Source organism: Panicum virgatum, chromosome 2K, assembly GCF_016808335.1.
Source record: "Panicum virgatum strain AP13 chromosome 2K, P.virgatum_v5, whole genome shotgun sequence".
NCBI classification, from domain to species: Eukaryota; Viridiplantae; Streptophyta; class Magnoliopsida; order Poales; family Poaceae; genus Panicum; species Panicum virgatum.
Genome location: NC_053137.1, coordinates 23819422 through 23838627, shown reverse-complemented (window position 1 = coordinate 23838627; position 19206 = coordinate 23819422). Strand labels below are relative to the sequence as shown.

The window sequence follows — 19206 nt, the reverse complement described above, 5'->3', positions numbered from 1 at the left end:
CATTTTCTAACATGACATTAACCTAATCAGTTAGAGTACGATTCTTCCTCTCAGCAATCTCATTGGATTGTGGTGAGTATGGTGGTGTCCTCTCATGAATAATTCCATGCTCCGTGCAAAACTCAGAAAACTCATTTGAGAAATATTCTCCACCGCGATCAGAACGTACCCGTTTAATTTTCTTTTCAAGTTGCTTTTCTACCTCAGCCTTATAGATTTTAAAATAATGCAATGCTTCATCCTTTGTTTTTAACAGATACACGTAGCAAAATCTAGTGCAATCATCTATAAGCGTAATGAAATATTTCTTGCCACCTTTGGTCAATATTCTATTTATCTCACAAATATCTAAATGAATTAATTCAAGCGGTGCCAACTCTCTCGCCGCAGTAGTCTTGTGAGGCTTGCGAGGTTGTTTTACTTCCACACACACGTGGCACTTTGAATTTTTGACCGCATCAAATTTAGGAATTAAATTCAAACTAGCTAAGAGGGACATGCAACCAACATTAACATGACATAATCTCGAATGCCAAACATTAGTCTCAACATTATTAACCACATTGTTCACAGATTTAAAGCAAGTATCAACCAAAGACAAGCGGAACAATCCTCCGCTCTCATAGCCTTTTCCAACAAAAGTTTCATACTTAGAAACAACACATTTATTGGATTCAAATACTAGCTTATAACCATCATGACAGAGTAAGGAGCCACTAAACAAGTTCTTCTTTATTGAGGGGACATGATGCATGTTCTTGAGCTACACGGTATTTCCTGAAGTAAGTTTCTGATCGACCGTACCAACACCATAAACAGCTACACGTGCTCCGTTCCCCATCAGCAAGGAGGCAGCCGGCCCGGCCTGGTAAAAAGAAAACAAGGAAAAGTCAGCACACACATGAATATTTGCACCGGTATCAACCCACCAATCAGGTGAATAACAAACTGAAAATGCAAAAAGTAAAAATTTACCATACCCAGAAGTTGCACCTTCAGTCTCAACGGTGTTGACTGATTTCTGTGCAGGAGGCTTCCATTTAGCCTCAGGACACTCTCTTGCAAAGTGCCCAGTCTTGTCACAGGTGAAACAGTTCATCTTTTCCTTGGTCATCTTTTTTCCCTTTTTGAAAGAACTGGAGGGCTTCTGCTTAAGCACTTGCTGAAATTTCTTTTTATGTGGTTTGGGACGATTTTTTTGCACCACATGTGCGCTAGAACTCCCCTCAATGACTTTTTTTTGCCTTTAATATCTTTTGCTCTAGCCTTGTCCTCAACATCAAGAGTCCCAACAAGCTCAGCAGTGCTAAACTCTTGCGTCTTATGTTTGAGAGACTTTGCAAAGTCAGTCCATGATTGTGGCAACTTTGCAATCATGCAACCTGCCACAAACTTATCAGGGAGCGCACACCCAAACAGCTCAAGTTTCTTCACCAGTGCCTGTATCTCATGAGCCTGTTCGACCACCGGATGGTTCTCAACCATCCAATAGTCATGAAATTGCTCCATGATGTACAGCTCAGAACTAGCATCAGAAACACCGTAACGGGCCTCAAGAGCATCCCAAATAGCCTTACCAGATGGAAGCTATATATATGCATCAATAAGAGAGTCTCCAATGACGCTCAGCAAGCCGCCCCTGCAATTGGTGTCATCATGATCGAACTGACGTTGCTCATCAACGGTTCGAACAGTGGTAGGCAAACATACCCGCAAAGCCAACAGATGAAAATTGCCTAATATCACGTTTTTGGATTGTTAGAAATCTAGGCAATTCCATGTTTAAATTATTCTATAAATATGACGCAAACAAGAAATGCATGAACATGATATCATATATGTGCTTATCAAAGGAATTCATCATCAAAGTCATCATGAATATGAAACTAGTGCTAACCAGCAAGGCATGCATGTAGAATCTCTCCAATAAAGCATGTCAATCACAGTGTTTACGCTAATCACAAAGATTGCAATTTTGAGAATAAGATTAGCATATCCAGCGGCAGAGCCGGAAGCACCCGAAAGCGACCTGATGCTTTGTTGTTGTAGTCGTCCCGCTCGATGCAGTGCAGAGATGTTGCAGTGACGATCACACTCGTTCCTCTAGCACTGGGAAGAAGTCATGTCGCACCGTCACCCGAGCAGGAAGGAGTTGACATCGCCGCCAGGAATAGAAGCGGACGGAGATGGAGTTGACGTCGCCGCCAGGAACAGAAGCGGACGGAGACGTTCCGAAGGCCTACTCTTCCATCTCGTGTGCGCGCAGGAGACGGAATGACTTGCGGGTTTTATCAAGGCCATGAGTCTCAGCGATACAGGAAGAGATGGGGAGACAAAGCTAGCGTTCGGCAGGCTGGAGCTGGAGTGGTGTGAGAGAAAAACACTGTTACCTGGCCACCAGCCGAACATGGTGAAACTCCAATAACTTCCAACTCAGGTTGAATGAGTGACAAAAGTGGAGCCATGCCCGCTCGCCGGCCTGCCACACCCACGGGCCAAGCGGTGGCGTCGCGCGCGCATGTGGCAGCTAGCTATTCTTTTCTCAACCTCTCAAATTAACCAGTCCAAGACCTATCATTTAAGTTGAGTCAACCTTCAGTAAATATGCCATACGGTACTAAACCATTTGTTGGGTACCATATAGTTTATTTGATTTATTAAATATTAATGGGCCATGCCCATTATATCTAACAATTAATTGGCTTACTTAGTATGCTCTCGTGTTCTTTCTTTCGTTGACCACGACGGGGAATGTTGGTACTTCGTAAACGAGATGCGCGGGGCCTGCTATCAGTTTGCGCATTCACGTCGGGCGCAGTCGTGCAGGGATACGTCGCCGCTAAGCGCCAGTGGCATCACGCCCTGCGAACGGGCGTGCCTCACAGGTGTCCTCGCCACCGGTGAGCTGCACGTTGTCATCCGTCTTTGGTTCCTCCTCAGGTATGACCTAATTTAGGGCTGTCATGTGTGTCCTGCAGGTCGCAGGTTCTGCAAATTTACTTTCGTTGGTTTGACACTTTGACCCTCAGCTATCACTTTTGTATAGGGTGGATGTCGGATATTCACAAACATAGTATTGGTTTACTCAGCAAAGCTATCAAAACAGTTTTGGGCTTTAAGGCATAGGGTTGGGGCCGGGGCTTTGGATGCCACCCAACAAACAAGAGTCGCATAGAGATGTGATTAGCAATTTGTTGCTTTCTTGTATCACTACTTTTCTAGCCGTGATGCTAAAGCTCACTAGGATTTTAGTGATTATGGATCTTGAACCACTATATGTCATTAGAGGGAATATGATTTTGATATAGTAGGTTGTCTTTTGTTAAATTAGTTAATGAAAGTCTTTACATAAACTTAGTGTTGAAATCTTGCTTTACTTTTATGTTGTGATCATGTCTGCCAGTAACAATTCCGCTTTCAATTTGCATTCTGTTCTTGAGAAAGAAAAGTTGAATGGAACAAACTTTATTGATTGGTACCGCAACCTGAGAATTGTTCTCAGGCAAGAGAAAAGGGAGTATGTTCTTGAGCAGCCATATCCTGATGATCTCCCTGACAATGCAACTGCTGTTGATCGCAGAGCTTATGAGAAGCACTACAATGACTCACTTGATGTCAGTTGTCTGATGCTCGCCACCATATCCCCTGATCTGCAGAAGCAGTATGAGCATGCTGATGCTCACACCATGATCGAGGGGCTACGTGGGATGTTTCAGAACCAAACCAGGACTGAGAGGTTCAATATCTCAAAGTCCTTGTTTGCGTGCAAGCTGCCAGAATGTAGCCCGGTCAATCCTCATGTGATCAAAATGATTAGTTATATTGAGACTTTGGACAGACTTGGTTCTGAACTTCACCAAGACTTGGCTACTGATGTTATTCTCCAGTCGCTCCCGGCGAGCTATGAGCCTTTTATCATGAACTTTCAGATGAATGGCTTGGATAAAATATTGAGTGAGTTGCATGGGATGCTAAAAACAGCAGAGGAGAGCATTAAGAAGAATCCCAATCATGTGATGATTCAGAAGGGGAAAAAGAGGAAGCGTTGGACGCCTCCTAATTCCAAAGGTAAAGGCAAGGAAAAGAGTTCCAGTGGTGAGTCCTCGGGCTCTAAGCTAAAGCCAGCACCTAAGGCCAAATCTGGCCCTACTTCTGAGGATGAATGCTTCCACTGTCATAAAAAGGGATATTGGTCTAGGAACTGCAAGAAGTACTTGGAAGAAAAGAAGAAGAAGAAGGGAAGTGAGACTTCCACTTCAGGTATAAATGTTATAGAAATTAATATTGCATTATCTTCCAGAGAATCATGGGTATTTGATACTGGATCGATGATTCACACTTGCAAATCGTTGCAGGGTCTAAGTGAGACTAGAAGATTTGCAAGAGGCGAGTTGGACGTTCGTGTCGGCAATGGCGCAAAGGTTGCGGTGTTGGCGGTCGGCACCTACCACTTGTCTCTACCCTCCGGATTAGTTTTGGAATTAAATAATTGTTATTGCATTTCTGCTTTGAGCAAGAACATTATTTCTTCTTCATGTTTGGAAGAAGTTAATGATTTTAAGATTGTAATAGAGAACAAACATTGTTCTATTTTTTGCAATGATATTTTTTATGCTCATTGTCCATTGGTGAATGGATTATATGTTCTTGATCTTGAGGATAAATTTGTCTGTAACATTAATACTAAGAGGTTTAGACCAAATGATTTGAATCCCACTTTTATTTGGCATTATCGCTTAGGTCATATAAATGAGAAGCGCATTGAACAACTCCATAAAGATGGATTGTTAAGCTCATTTGATTTTGAATCATTTGACACATGTGAGTCTTGTTTGCTTGGAAAGATAACCAAAGCGCCTTTCACTGGTCATAGTGAGAGGGCGAGTGACTTGTTGGGACTTGTACATACCGATGTATGTGGACCAATGAGCTCAATAGCCAGAGGTGGTTTTCAGTACTTCATTACTTTCACTGATGACTTTAGTAGATATGGCTATATCTACTTAATGAGGCACAAGTCTGAATTGTTTGAAAAGTTCAAAGAATTTCAGAATGAAGTACAAAATCAATTAGGCAAAACAATTAAATTTCTGCGATCTGATCGTGGAGGAGAATATTTGAGCCTTGAATTTGGTGATCATTTGAAGCAATGTGGAATTATTCCGCAACTAACTCCGCCCAGAACGCCTCAATGGAATGGGGTATCCGAACGGAGGAACCGAACCTTGTTGGACATGGTTAGGTCCATGATGAGCCAAGCTGATCTTCCATTGTCATTTTGGGGTTATGCTCTTGAAACTGCTGCGTTCACACTGAATAGGGTTCCAAGTAAGTCTGTTGAGAAGACACCATATGAGATATGGACTGGGAAACGTCCCGGATTATCTTTTCTCAAAGTTTGGGGATGTGAGGCTTATGTCAAACATTTGATGTCAGATAAGCTCACTCCAAAGTCAGACAAATGCTTCTTTGTGGGGTATCCTAGGGAAACCAAAGGATATTATTTTTACAATAAGGCGGAAGGCAAAGTATTTGTCGCTCGCAATGGTGTTTTCTTAGAAAAGGAGTTTCTCTCAAAAGGATTTAGTGGGAGCAAGGTGCAACTTGAAGAAATTCAGGATACACCCGAAACTGTTTCAACACCCACTGAAGATCCACGGGATGTGCAAGATGTTGCACAACCCGTAGTTGAGGCACCAGCCCCATGAAGGTCTATAAGGGCACGTCGCGCTACTGACAAGCTCAACCTCCTTATTACGGAGGAGCGCCACGTATTATTGATGGAAAATGATGAGCCCTTGACCTACAAAGAAGCAATGATGGGACCTGACTCCGACATATGGCTTGAAGTCATGGAATCCGAGTTAAAATCCATGCATGATAATCAAGTTTGGAACTTGGTCGATCAAATTGACAGTGTAAGACCTGTCGACTGTAAGTGGATTTTTAATAAAATGCTGGGAAAATATGTATGCTTCAGAGGTCCATCTATGGATTGAAGCAAGCATCTCGGAGTTGGAATATTCGTTTTGATGAAGTAGTCAAAGGGTTTGGCTTCATCAAGAATGAAGATGAGCCTTGTGTTTACAAAAATGCTAGTGGGAGCACACTTGTGTTTCTGGTCCTATATGTGGATTACATATTACTGATCGGAAATGATATTCTAATGCTTGAACCGTTAAAACCTCATTGAAAAAGAGTTTTTCGATGAAGGATTTAGGAGAGGCGGCTTACATTCTGGGTATTAGGATCTATAGAGATAGATCAAAAAGGATAATTGGATTAAGCCAAGACACGTACATTGACGAGATATTGAATCGGTTCAATATGCAAGATTCCAAGAAAGGTTTCTTGCCAATGTCACATGGCATTACTCTAAGCAAGATTCAGTGTGCTACGACACCTGATGAGCAAAAGAGGATGAGTACGATTCCTTATGCTTCAGCCATAGGGTCGATCATGTATGCTAGCTTTGCACGCGCCCAGATGTTTCCTTTGCTCTAAGTGTTACGAGCAGGTATCAGTCAGATTTCGGTGAAGCTCACTGGACAATTATAAAGAGTATCCTTAAGTACTTTAGAAGAACTAAGGATATGTTCATAATATTTGGAGGCAAAGATGAGCTCCTTGTAAAAGGTTACACCGATGCTAGTTTTCAAACAGACAAAAATGACTCCAAATCGCAATCCGGTTTTGTTTTCTGCCTCAATGGTGGGGCAGTGAGCTGGAAGAGTTCCAAGCAAAATATGGTGGCTGATTCGATGATAGAGGCCGAGTATATTGCAGCTTCCGAAGCTGCAAAAGAAGCTGTTTGGATCAGAAAGTTTGTTTCTGAATTGGGTGTTGTTCCTAGTGCGTCCAGTCCAGTGGACCTCTATTGTGATAATAGTGGTGCCGTTGCACTAGCAAAGGAGCCTAGAACAACTAAGAAGTCCAGATATATACTGCGGAAGTATCACCTCATCCGTAACTTTGTTGAGAGAGGTGATGTGAAGGTTTGCGAGGTGCACACGGATTCAAACGTTGTTGATCCGTTGACGAAGCCTCTCCCACAACCAAAGCATGAGGCGCACATGAGATCTATGGGTATTAGATACTTACATCAGTAATTCTAGTGTGCGTGGGAGATTTTGTGTCATGAGTATGTTTATGTAATGATGAATAATTGTTATTTGTTCCATGGATGATTATTTTTACATTGATTATCAAGTATGTGACTTGTTTGTGAAACTCTTTGTTGACAATGATATGATTCTAAATTATCCCTAGTTTATGTCATTATGTGGGACAACAACGACGTTGAGACTAGCACATGCATTAATTGATGATCATGTTTCACGGATCATGGATATGGAGATATCGGATTAATGATGTGGACACATGCTGGTGAACATGGTGTTGGATTGACCCACTCCAAGACAATGTTGGGATTGTTATTTTGTATGTGCCATCAGTTGTTCTTGAGTGTTATACCTAATGGATCCTTAGACCTGAGATCGCCATTGTTTCTCACTGTGTGTAGTGGTGCATCTTGGGGCTGCTAAACGCTACTCCGTAACTGGGTAGTTACAAAAGTAGCTTACATGTGTGTCATGAAATATGGAATGGGATGTGAGCGGATCAAGATGGAATTTGCCCCTCCTAGATAACGGGAGAGATATCTCTGGGCCCCTCGAGATAGTTGGATTTGAAAGTGCATGGCCATGCCAAAGTGATTAAAGAGTTAATCATTATGACTAAAGGTTAGTTATTAATAGAATCCACTATTAGATCGAGAGAATGGTCGAGCTATCACAAAGGTGGCACGCATCTCACCTTAAGCTTGACTGGTATCGTGTGGCAAAGGGATCGGTGTATGAGTATATCTAAAGTTCGGCCGATATGATCTTTATGTGTATTTGTGAGTCACTATTCCCTGCTAGGTGCCGCTATTGACTTGTGATTCGGAAATGATTTCCGATCACGACCACCTACACATGAACCTAACGGGTCACACACTTAAGGGGTTTGGAATGTCGGAAAGTTTGCCTGTATGATTGTCTCTAGTGCAAGTGGGAGATTGTTGGTGATATGCCCAAGAGACCATTATCACAATACGGTTTAAAGACCCAAAAGGATATTGATCCAAGAGGGATTAGAGTTACTAATGGGCCTATGAGATAGAAATCCATTAGTACGCCCTATATATATGAGGGAGGGGCTAAGGGGGGCGAAACAACCTGTGAGCCCCCCCCTCTCTCGGCCGCCGCCCTTGCCGTGCGTGCGGTGCTAGCACACCGACGCCCGGCGTTTCATCCCCGTACGTGTGGACTCCGTGGAGGCGCTGCCGCGACTGCTGCGCTGATCGGCTGCTGGGATCAAGGACGAGGAGCTCGGTTCGTGGGACGTGATCGACTACTTCCTCTACATCGACGCGCGACTTCTTCCGCTGCGCTGCGCGTCTAGTGGTAACGATCTATGATCTTCTACTCGCAAGTATCTTGAGTATATGCAGTAGTGATGCTAGCGTAGCATACCCGTTTCCCTACAATACATGGGTTCATCAAATGATCAGAGAGCTGGTAGGGTACTGTTTGGGGACGTAAAAAATATCCAAGGTGATGATTTGCTTCTAATTAATCAACTGGAGTTTGTCAGTTGTTACGGAATTTGTGTCAAATGATGATTTGCTTTTATCTAATTAATCAAATGGTTTTGTGCAGGTACTTAGTCATCGTCGTGTCTTAATGGTAAAGAGTTAAAACGACAGCGCCGGAGGGAGCTTACGAGTAGTATGAAAGCAGAGAAGCGGGAAGAACCCAACAAGCGCACGCCTGCATTGAAAGCAGAGACGGTGTTGACCAGCGCAAATAATAAAACAGCGCCATGAACGGAGCATATAGAGCTTGCGGCCGCAAATGGTTGTGGTCGTGCTTTTTCACAGTTTGCTGGCCTGTTGTAAGCCTGCCCTGTTATGGAAGATCTGGAGCTTGAAGTCTGCAAGTTTTCCGGCGATTGTTCTCAAGGCATTACATCGTACACACTGAAAAGGTTGGTATTGAATTACTATGAGAATAATACAAGTCATCCGATGGTGATCACAGCTCCTAGCCTTTCATGTCTCGAGCTTGCATCTGTATATTACCAAGCTGGTATTATTTTATCTAATACGGATTCCCATGACTAAGCAAACATTTATGTATACGCCTGGAAAGGTGCGTATCCGTGTCGGATATGTATCCGACACGGATACGCCGGCCGGGATACGATCCACGGCGTGTCCACATATCCAGGCTTATTTGGGCCGAAAACTCACGGACTAAGACGTTTCGGCTCAGTCGGATACGGCCCGGCCCACCCAGCGCACGTAGCCCTAGGGGGAATGAGATCGTCTAACGTCGGGTGAAACGACTGCAGCATGCAGTCACGCCATCTGAGCCGTGAACTGAGCATCGAACGTCCGCGCGCAGTGGGCAGCAATTTATGTGTTCACGGCCTGCTGGTTCGGCCCAAGTACAGCCCACGTCCTCCACATCTCGTCGTCGAGTCGCAGACTCTGGCGGTGCCCGAGTGTTGGCCTCTACTGCCGCCGCCGGCGTCTAGCGCCGCACTGCCGCTTGTACCCATGCGTCGTGCCGCCGCTCGTACCCATGCGCCGCGCCGTTGCTCGTCGCTAGTACTCGCTTCCATGCCCCGCGCCGTCTAGCGCCACGCCGCGGCTCATGGCTAAGCCGCGGCGTTCTTCGCCTCCGATTGCTATGCGAGGAGGTACACGATGCAGCAATAGCTGCGCGCAGCTACAGGTGCACGGATGCCGCACCACCAGTGTTCCGTCCTTCTCCATGTGTTTCTGGCTTCTGGATTCCAAGGGAAGGGTAGCTGTGGTTCTGCAGTTCTGCTCGTTGTTTAGATGTTCAGACACCACAATGTAAATAGCAGAGCTACTCTTGGCAGTTCTTGAATAGAGTTGTAAAATGATATTGTGACTGAAAAATTGAGAATGTGATCACTGAATTGCCCAAGTGATTAACTTGATATACAGATTGTTGCCATGTCTTGTTTGCAAAAGAGCTTCTGATGCTCTCATTTCAGTGATTATACACAAAAGATATTCAGATTGCTAAAAACATTCAGATTGAACATCGGTGGCAAAAAGATGTCCATACTACTAGAATACTTAATTTGGTGGTGGTATAATAATTAACTAAAATATATGTGATCGTATGGGGGAAGAAACAAGCATGGGTTACACATCTCTTTTCTTCCATCTCGTATCCTGATGCCATCTTTAATCAATTCCAGCATGAGCTGACGTAGGAAAGGATGACAAGCATATTAGAATAATATTGATGCAATCTAAACACACATGAAGAGATAGAGTTCAGACCTGTCTCCGGTGACAACACGAGCACCGGCCAATCGCCGGCCAGCCGCCGATGCCTTACCCTTGCCGCCTCGCGACCGCGGGAAAATGGCTGGAACTCGCGCCACAGAGAACAGAGTCGGCGCCAAAAAAAAAAAAGAAGGGAAAGACAGAGCACCCAGGATCTGCAACTCGACGAGATGTGGAGGACGTGGGCGGTACTTGGGCCACACCAGCAGGCCGTGAACACATAAATTGCTGCTCACTGCGCGCGGACGTTCGATGCTCAGTTCACGGCTCAGATGGCGTGACTGCACGCTGCAGTAGTTTCACTCGACATCAGACGATCTCGTTCCCCTTAGGCGACCTCAAAGGGTCCCCTATAAATGGCCCCCCTACGTAGGGGAGCTTTGGGGAGGGAGCCCTCCAACGGCTCTCCCCATAGCTCCGAGGGAAGTTGGAACTCCCTTCATATATAGAGTGAGTTCTAACTCTCCCTATATTCTAATCACATCATTTCGTCGCGATGTTAATCCCGTTTGAGCCCCGTAACATGATAATAATACGTATTATGACAGTACAAATACTGTATGATTTTTTTAAATTCAAAAACGATAAAAAATAGTTAGTTAATGAGTGATAGTATATAGGGGGAATAGACATGGGAGGAATGGTTAGATAGAAAGAGTTATAGAGGGAAGAATTTTTTAAAGAAAGATAGTAAAATATAGTAAATAGTATGTTTGGGGGGAGTTGGATTGGGGGAATGGTTGTAAGTAGGCGAGCTCCAACGAAGCCCCCTAAAACGCCCCCACCCTACGTGGGGGGGCTTTGGGGGGAGCGAGCGCTCCAACAGCTCCCCCACAGCTCCCCCTATGTAGGGGGAGAGATGAATCTCCTCCCATGTACGGAGGGAGATCACATCTCCCCCTATACTCTAATCACATTATTTTTTCATGATATTAATCTCATTTGAGTCTCGTAACATGATGATAATGTGTATTATGACAGTACAAATAATGTATGATTTTTTTTAAATTCAAAAACGATCAATAAATAGTTAGTTAATGAGTGATAGTATATAAAGGGAATAGATATGGAGGAATGGTTGGAGAGAAGGAGTTATAGGGGGAGGAATTTTTTGGAGGGAGATAGTAAAATATAGTAAATAGTATGTTTGGGGTAGTTGGATGGGGGAATGGTTAGATAGCATTAGCGCTGTGCTCGCCCGACACTTGCGCCGCCTCCCGCACGCAGCCACGCAGGAGCGACCGAGCGACGGCGCAGACCGCAGGAGGGAGGAGCGCCGCCGGTCGCCGGCCATCGCCGCGCCGAGCGTGCTGACCGCCGGTGAGTTCATGCTCCTTCCGACCTTCCCCCATTCTCGATCTGCTCTGTTTCCCGTCCCCCATTCTCGATCTGCTCTGTTTCTTCAGTTTCCGTTGGTCCTTGAATCTAACCCGCAAATTTCTAACCCTAAGTCAAGGCGCGAAGAGGGGGAGGAAGCTTCAAGCCGCTGCGGCACCGCTTGAATCTACCGCGGCACGAAGAAATTGAAGCGGGCCAGCGCCTCCTCGTTGGGCTCCAGCGCCATGGCTGAGAACCCATTCTTCGTCCTCGCCGGCGGCAAGGAAGGAGGTAATGAACAGCAGAGCTAATCTTCTCGAAGCTGTCGTTTTTGCTAGGTTTCTCTGTTTGGTAACTGACGTGGCGAATTGGGGGTTTGGGCGCAGGATTCTTGGAGTTGGAGGAGATTGACGAGGCGGACTTCGGGATTGTAGGGGGAGACGTGGAGGACGCGAGAGCAGATGAGGGGAATGCGGGCAAGGACCTGGGGAAGAAGATGATGAAGAAGAAGAAGCGGAAGCGTGGGGATGATGACGAGAAGAGGAATTCGGATGATGACAAGGGCTTGAACGGCGATGGCAATTCGGTAGTTGAGAATGAGCAGGAGGGGGAGAAGGAGAAGAAGAAGACGAAGAGAAAGAGGAACAGGAAGAAGAGGAAGGTGAAGGATAGTGAGAAGAGTGGGGAGAGCGATGAGGAAGTTACTGACGACAATGCAGAAGGTGATGTACTTCCAGATTGTTGTTTTGAGGCATTGACACATGTGAAATGTCGCTGTGCAATTTATTCGGTTTTGATATGTAGTATCTAGCGTTGCAAAATTGATCCGATCAGCAGCGCGAGTTCACTTGAGTTTGTTTTCGCCCTGCAGACATGCAAGATGAAAATGAGAATATGGAACATGATAAGGATGATGAGCTTATTTTTGGCGAGGATGGTGTTTTTGCATGGCGCGAGCTTAGGCTTCACCCTCTGCTAGTCAAGGCAATGCGCAGGCTTGGATTCAAAGAGCCAACTCCTATACAAAAGTCTTGCTTTCCTGCAGCAGCTCATCAAGGCAAGGTTTGTCAAATTGTTCATTGGCAGAACATTGGCCAACATTCTTTTTTTTAATAATGCAATAACTAATTTTCAGCATTGTTAGCTAATGAGCTCATTGCTAGTTTGCTACTATTCAGCTTGATAGCCTATTTTGCCGACTCAATATTTGAACATTGTTTTATGTTTTTGGCTTCTTTGCGTCATATAAAAGATGTATTTTGTTAACTGATTGGGGAAATTTTGGTCCCGTAAGTTTAATAATCATAAGCTCTAAACATAAGTCTTCTAACTTTGTTGAGATTTGCTTTGCAACAGGATGTTATTGGTGCAGCAGAGACAGGTTCTGGAAAGACACTTGCTTTTGGCCTCCCCATTTTGCAACGTCTCCTTGAAGAGCGAGAAAAGGCTGCAAGATTACACCACGATGATGAAAAAATGGAGGAAAGTTCTGGAGGAAGCCCTCTTCGTGCTCTTATTTTGACACCCACCAGGGAGCTTGCAAAACAGGTAAAGAAATTACCTCATATAGTTCAATCTACAAATAAATTGGGCCTGCCAATTCTGATGCCCTTAATTTCTTTATTTTAATCAAACCCAGCTCTTCAGTTGGTCGCCAAATTGAAATATTTGCTATTATTAGTCCTGGATGATCTTCTGAGAAAAGCTGTCACCTAATTATCATATTAAGATAAGATACCAAGTTAGCATGTGCCATGCACATCTCACAATTCTTTATATACAGGTATGCGATCATCTAAAAGATGCAGCCAAGTTCTTAGGAATTCATGTTGTTCCTATTGTTGGTGGTCTATCAATGGAAAAGCAAGAACGGCTTTTGAAAAAGAAGCCTGAAATTGTTGTTGGAACTCCCGGAAGATTGTGGGAGCTCATGTCAATGAACAATCAACATCTAGTTGAGGTTAGTACATCTAAATGTATGGATTTTCTCAGTATGCATGCTAGCAATTCAAACATGACATACAATGGTGTTTTCTCCCTTTTTTGCTCTATAAGATGTATTTATTCATGGCGATTTTGATCTTCTCTTTTGGATATGAATTTCTTCGATCACTGACTTCAGATTTTTATTTTCTTTTTGAACAAACAACAAACTAATAGCCACATGTTATTTTCAGTATAGAACCAACTTCCTTGTGTGGTCTGTGGTCTCTGATTGAACATGAATATTTCCTTGCTGCTTGTATCGGGTATTTAGCATAGCAGCAAAGCCCCATATTTTGAAAGAGAATAAAGCACAGCACATTATTCTATGTAGAATTTTGTTTAGTCTTGTACTGATTTCATTGTCATTCTGTGGTTATCTATGTTGACATGTTTTTCTCACAATTGCTTTTCTTATGACCCAGCTGCATTCATTGTCATTCTTTGTGTTGGATGAGGCTGATAGAATGATTGAGCGAGGCCATTTCCATGAATTACAATCTATCATTGAGATGCTCCCACTTACTAATGGTTCTGATGAACAAGCTGCAAGAACAATGCCAAACTGTGAGACTGTGCCAATCTTGCAAATAAAGAAGAGGCAAACCTTTGTGTTCTCAGCCACACTTGCACTTTCATCTAATTTCCGGAAGAAGCTGAAGCGTGGCCTATCTACTTCAAAGGCATCAACCGATGATGTGAGCTCTATTGAAGCACTGTCAAAGCAGGCTGGAATGAAACCAAATGCAGAAATAGTTGATCTGACAAAGGCTTCAATCTTGCCTGAGAAGCTTGAAGAATCTTTTATCGAGTATGCCTTCTTTCATGCAAACTCCTTTATATATAATTGGCACCTTTATCTCTTTTACTTTCCATGCAAAAGCTACAGTTGACAGTTTTACTTATTGACAAATTATTTTGTTGTGATTTACACAGGTGCAGTGAAGAGGATAAGGATGCCTATCTGTATTATATACTGAGTGTTCATGGGCAAGGTCGCACAATAATATTTTGTACATCGATTGCTGCATTACGCCACATTTCCTCCATATTGCGCATTCTTGGAATTAATGTCTTGACAAACCATGCTCAAATGCAACAAAGGGCTCGCATGAAGGTGATTTACTTTTCTATTATATACATATTTGATATTTGCTAAGCAGTGGAAATTGTCATCTAGCTCCCACAGAATCTGAATGTCTCATGATTAGTCTGGTTGATTATTTGCACAATTTGTCTTTCCAAACTTAAATCTTATTGGAATACGTTCATGTAACTGACTTTTACTTTCAAGAAAATTATACCTTCCTTAATTGAAGGAGATGCTTTCTGTCATTTTTGGATCTCACTATTTTATAGATGCCATACTAATTTTTGTCTAACATGTTGACTGTTATCTGTGTTTTGTTCCTGATGCACACTTGACTACTTGCCCTTCCATTTTCTTCTTGCTTTGCTTTCCATGAAAGAGAAACATTGATTAATTTGTTGTCTTCAATTAGGCTGTGGATCGTTTCCGTGGAAGTGAGAATTCCATTTTGGTCGCAACTGATGGTTTTGCAAGGGGTATGGATTTTGATGATGTGCGAACAGTTATCCACTATCAGTTGCCACATTCAACTGATGTAGGTGGTGTTGTTTTATTTCTTGAACCTACACTTCTCTGTGATATATGTGTTATGAGGGACCAAGAAAACTTATTAGAGTTTTTTCGAATTCCCTTTTTCCTTCCCCTAGGTTTATATCCATAGAAGTGGAAGGACAGCACGCAAATCGTTGGCTGGCTGCAGCATTGCATTAATTTCTCCTACTGACAAGTCGAAGTTTTACTCTCTTTGCAAGTCATTGTCAAAGGTAAGTTTTCTTTCATACTGCTATTTTCTATTGCAGTAGCTTTCCTTAACTCATTATGCATCATGCTGTTTATTTTTTGGTTCTGTTGTCATCAAGCAGCGATCAACTACTGCTTGGTCTGAATTTTTCCTTTGTATTCTACTGTTCATATTTCATGCTCTGTGAAGGCTACCTGTGTTTACCTGGTGTTCAATGATTATCAGGATGGCTTTTTGTGGATGCTGTTTCCGTTGTTTTGGTTTGATACCAGCTACATCTCTTTTACTGGTGGTCGCATACTAGTGCACTTTACACCTTTTCAAGCGTGGCTTGTCCTTAGATCATGTCAGTGTATCTTTTTTGTTTTCGCTGATAACTCAGTTATTTCTCAACCATATTGAACATCACAGGAGAATCTCCAGCAATTTCCTGTAGATCATGCTTACATGCCTGAGGTAATGAATAGGCTCTCACTTGCTCGGCAGATTGACAAGATTGCGCGTAAAAGTTCACAGGCAAGCCCTCCTGTTTCCAAGCTTTCTATATTTTCTTTAATCATTTCTAATATGTGTGAATTTATTGCTGATGTCAGATTAATTTTGAACTGTATTTGTTTGTATGCTCTAACTTTCCTCTGTCCATTTTAGGAAAATGCTAACAAATCCTGGCTTCAGAGGAATGCTGAATCCATGGGATTGCTATTGGAGACGAGTGACAGTGAAGAAGAACGTGTAAAAAGCCACAAGCAACGAAAGGCAACTTCTGCACATCTCCAAAAGCTTCAACAGGTTTGAGTACTTCAGAAGATTTTAATAGGACTATAAATTTTAGTGAAAGTAAGCTATTTATAAATGTTCTCAGTTTTAAAATGCTTCTCTGTCTATCTAGCCCGTGTTTCAGCACATTTTGCTTCGATTTGCAGGAACTGAGTGATCTTTTGAAACGCCCCTTGCAGCCAAAGACTTTCTCACGACGCTATTTGGCTGGGGTTAGTTCTCTGACAGAAAGCACATATTTATGTAAATGATAATGGTAGCTTGAACTGACAATATTCTCTTCACTTGCTCAGGCTGGTATTTCACCATTACTTCAGAAGCAACTAGAAGAGTTGGCCAAGAGAAATGTAAGCAACAAAAGCAGCAAGTCTGAGAATAAAGGGTCTTGCCTTGTTGTTATTGGTCAGGATCGTATTGAACCCTTACAAGCACTTCAGAATTCTGGGCAAGAGGTATGCTCAACAGAGATTTCTCCAGGGATGCATGTTCCTTGTTTGTAGAGATTTATTCTAAAAACAAAGGAACATAGATACATAAGTTGTCCAATGTATTTGCATATGGATGCTTGAAAAGAAGACTCTGTCTATTGATTATTTTGTTTTATTAGTGGTAAAAATAAAGTTTGAGTTTTATGGATGTAGTTCTTTTATTGGTCTTTTTGCATCTTTTACCGCTTCTATTCTTATATGATAGACATTTCTCACTTTCAGGTCTGTGTGAACTTAGACAAACAAAAAGAAAAGCGAAAACTTGCTCAGAACTGGAAGCGGAAGAAGCATGAAGAAAAGAAATGTAAGCCTCATCCTGTCTTTCTTTTGCTTCACTTGCAGTTCTTTTATTGTTGCTGATTTTCAAAATTTTCTAAAAGAAATGGATAGCTACCCTTGCAACTATTCTATTATAGTGATAAACCAACTGTTAACACTGTACAAGAACGAACATGTCTCGAAAAATTGGGGTTTAGACTTGGGGCCGCATCTATTCATATTACGTCGGGTAACACATATGTTTGGGTTACATGTAAGCTGCATCTCATGCTAGTTTTGGATTGGTAGTAGATAGGACTACCACCTTGTTCTGGAGAAGCTGCCTGTAATGTACTATACTAGTATAACTAGCAACACTTTGATTTCCTTTTTTTCAGGCACACGAGAGCAGAAGAGAAAGGAGAAGAGAAAAGCTAAAGGGATGGAGTAGGTAACAGGTGAGAGATGGGTTTGTTTGCGGAAAAGGACCTATTTTGGAATCCCCTTCGTCGCCTGCGTGGATTCATTTGAGAAATGACACTCGTAATGTCTTCATCATGATACAATGGGCGTGCCAAGTTAGCACTAGGCCTTGAACAAGGTCGCGAGGTCGATGATTGATATTTTGCGGCTCAAGATGATTAGTTTAGCGCGGGCACCGCTACATGATTTGTGTAACATGTGCACGTTTTGTCATGCTGCATGATCAAATCTGGTACAAGTTTATACATCTTTTCATCCATTGCCATATTTTTTTCCCGTGTGACATTAGTGCTGGTGCCTGGTGGATGCAAGTTCATCAAGGAAAATCAGCAGTCTAGTTTACTGCTCTACTGTTCGGTAGCAACTGATTCTAGCATAGTTTTGCGCGAAAACTTAGGGAGGGTCCGAACAACTCCGAATTCATCTGCAGATCTTGATTTGCCGCACGATGGATCAGAATCCCGATTTCTAGCCGAGCACAGCACGCACCATACTGCGGCCTAACGTAACGTCTATCATTCTCAGTTCTCACGTGCATGAAATCTGATTGGAAACAGCTCGTGAAAATAGCCGGCTATTAAGGGACGCAAATAACGAGCAAGTGCAACAAATGGAACAACGCAAATCCAGTAGAAAGATGATGGCCACGGAAGTATTTGCGGGGCAACATCTGGAGTTCTGGACCATTGAAAACTGACTGGTGGAAACAAACGTTTTAGCCTGCTAATATTTAGGAATTACGTTATTAGAAAGTTCTATTTCCAACTGAGATTATATACAGATGCAGATGCCAGGTTGTTGTACTGCTTGTCTGTCTCCTCTATCCATGCACTTGCGTTTTCCACCTTTCAACTAAAACTGAGAATTTTCGATCAGGTACATCAGCTTTAGGATTATGGGCCAAGTTTCCAGAGCTCTGAGACTGTACGGCTATTGTCTGGAGCCTCGCAGTTTGAGTTTGAATAAAATCGCATCCCCCCGCGCCGTGACCAAGGTTCACCAAACCGGTGGGAACCGGTCCGGTTTGACCGGTAACCGGTCAAACCGGTCTGGCCCGGTTCCGGTTTGGTCCGGTACCCAACCGGCCAAAATTCAAAATTTAAATTTAAATTCAAAAAATGAAAAATTCCCAAAAAATTCCTAAAAATACTTCAAGGTGCAATGAATCTAATAGTGTCAAATTTTCTCAAAAATTCGTTCATTTAGTATAGTTTGCGGGGATTTAAAGTTAAATCAAAAAAGAAAAAAGAAAAAAATGGGCCGGCCCATTAAAGCCCACCGGTCAAACCGGTCAAACCGGCCGGTAAACCGGTAAAACCGGACGGTAAACCGGTTGCACGGGAGCTATTGAATTTGAATTTGAATTCAAACCGGTCAAACCGACCGGTAAACCGGTAAACCGGTCAAACCGGCCGGTAAACCGGTCGGAACCGATTGCACGGGATTTTTTGAATTTATTTGAATTTGGATTTGAATTCAACCGGTTTCCACCGGTTACCGGTCAAACCGGTCCGGTAAACCGCTACCGGAGGGCGGCGGTTTGACCGGACCGGTCGGTTCGGTTAACCCTGGCCGTGACACCGTTACGTGTCCGTTCCGGGTTCCCAATCCTAGTGCGTGATCGCATATCATCACCACATAAGGCCGGCAGCACCTGGAGATGATTCAGGGGTGAAAAAAGTCAAGACAAAGTTTT

At 43.2% G+C, this 19206-nt stretch overlaps 1 protein-coding gene across 2 annotated transcripts; it reads left to right on the top strand.

Annotated features, from left to right (window-relative positions):
* The first annotated feature begins 11546 nt into the window (after window positions 1-11546).
* LOC120672420 (DEAD-box ATP-dependent RNA helicase 13-like) lies at window positions 11547-17777 on the top strand. 2 transcript variants are annotated; one of them, XM_039952818.1, is made up of 16 exons: window positions 11547-11692; window positions 11829-11980; window positions 12076-12411; window positions 12561-12751; window positions 13046-13237; window positions 13473-13649; window positions 14098-14483; window positions 14609-14789; window positions 15175-15297; window positions 15410-15526; window positions 15916-16020; window positions 16153-16293; window positions 16428-16493; window positions 16575-16733; window positions 16992-17073; window positions 17426-17777. In XM_039952818.1, exons 2-16 carry the CDS (start codon window positions 11935-11937, stop codon window positions 17476-17478), a joined length of 2355 nt encoding a protein of 784 aa, XP_039808752.1. In that variant the 5' UTR covers window positions 11547-11692; window positions 11829-11934; the 3' UTR covers window positions 17479-17777. The 2 variants fall into 2 exon arrangements, with proteins under 2 accessions (XP_039808752.1, XP_039808745.1); XM_039952811.1 differs by having other exon boundaries at window positions 11549-11692; window positions 11824-11980.
* Window positions 17778-19206: the final 1429 nt, after the last annotated feature.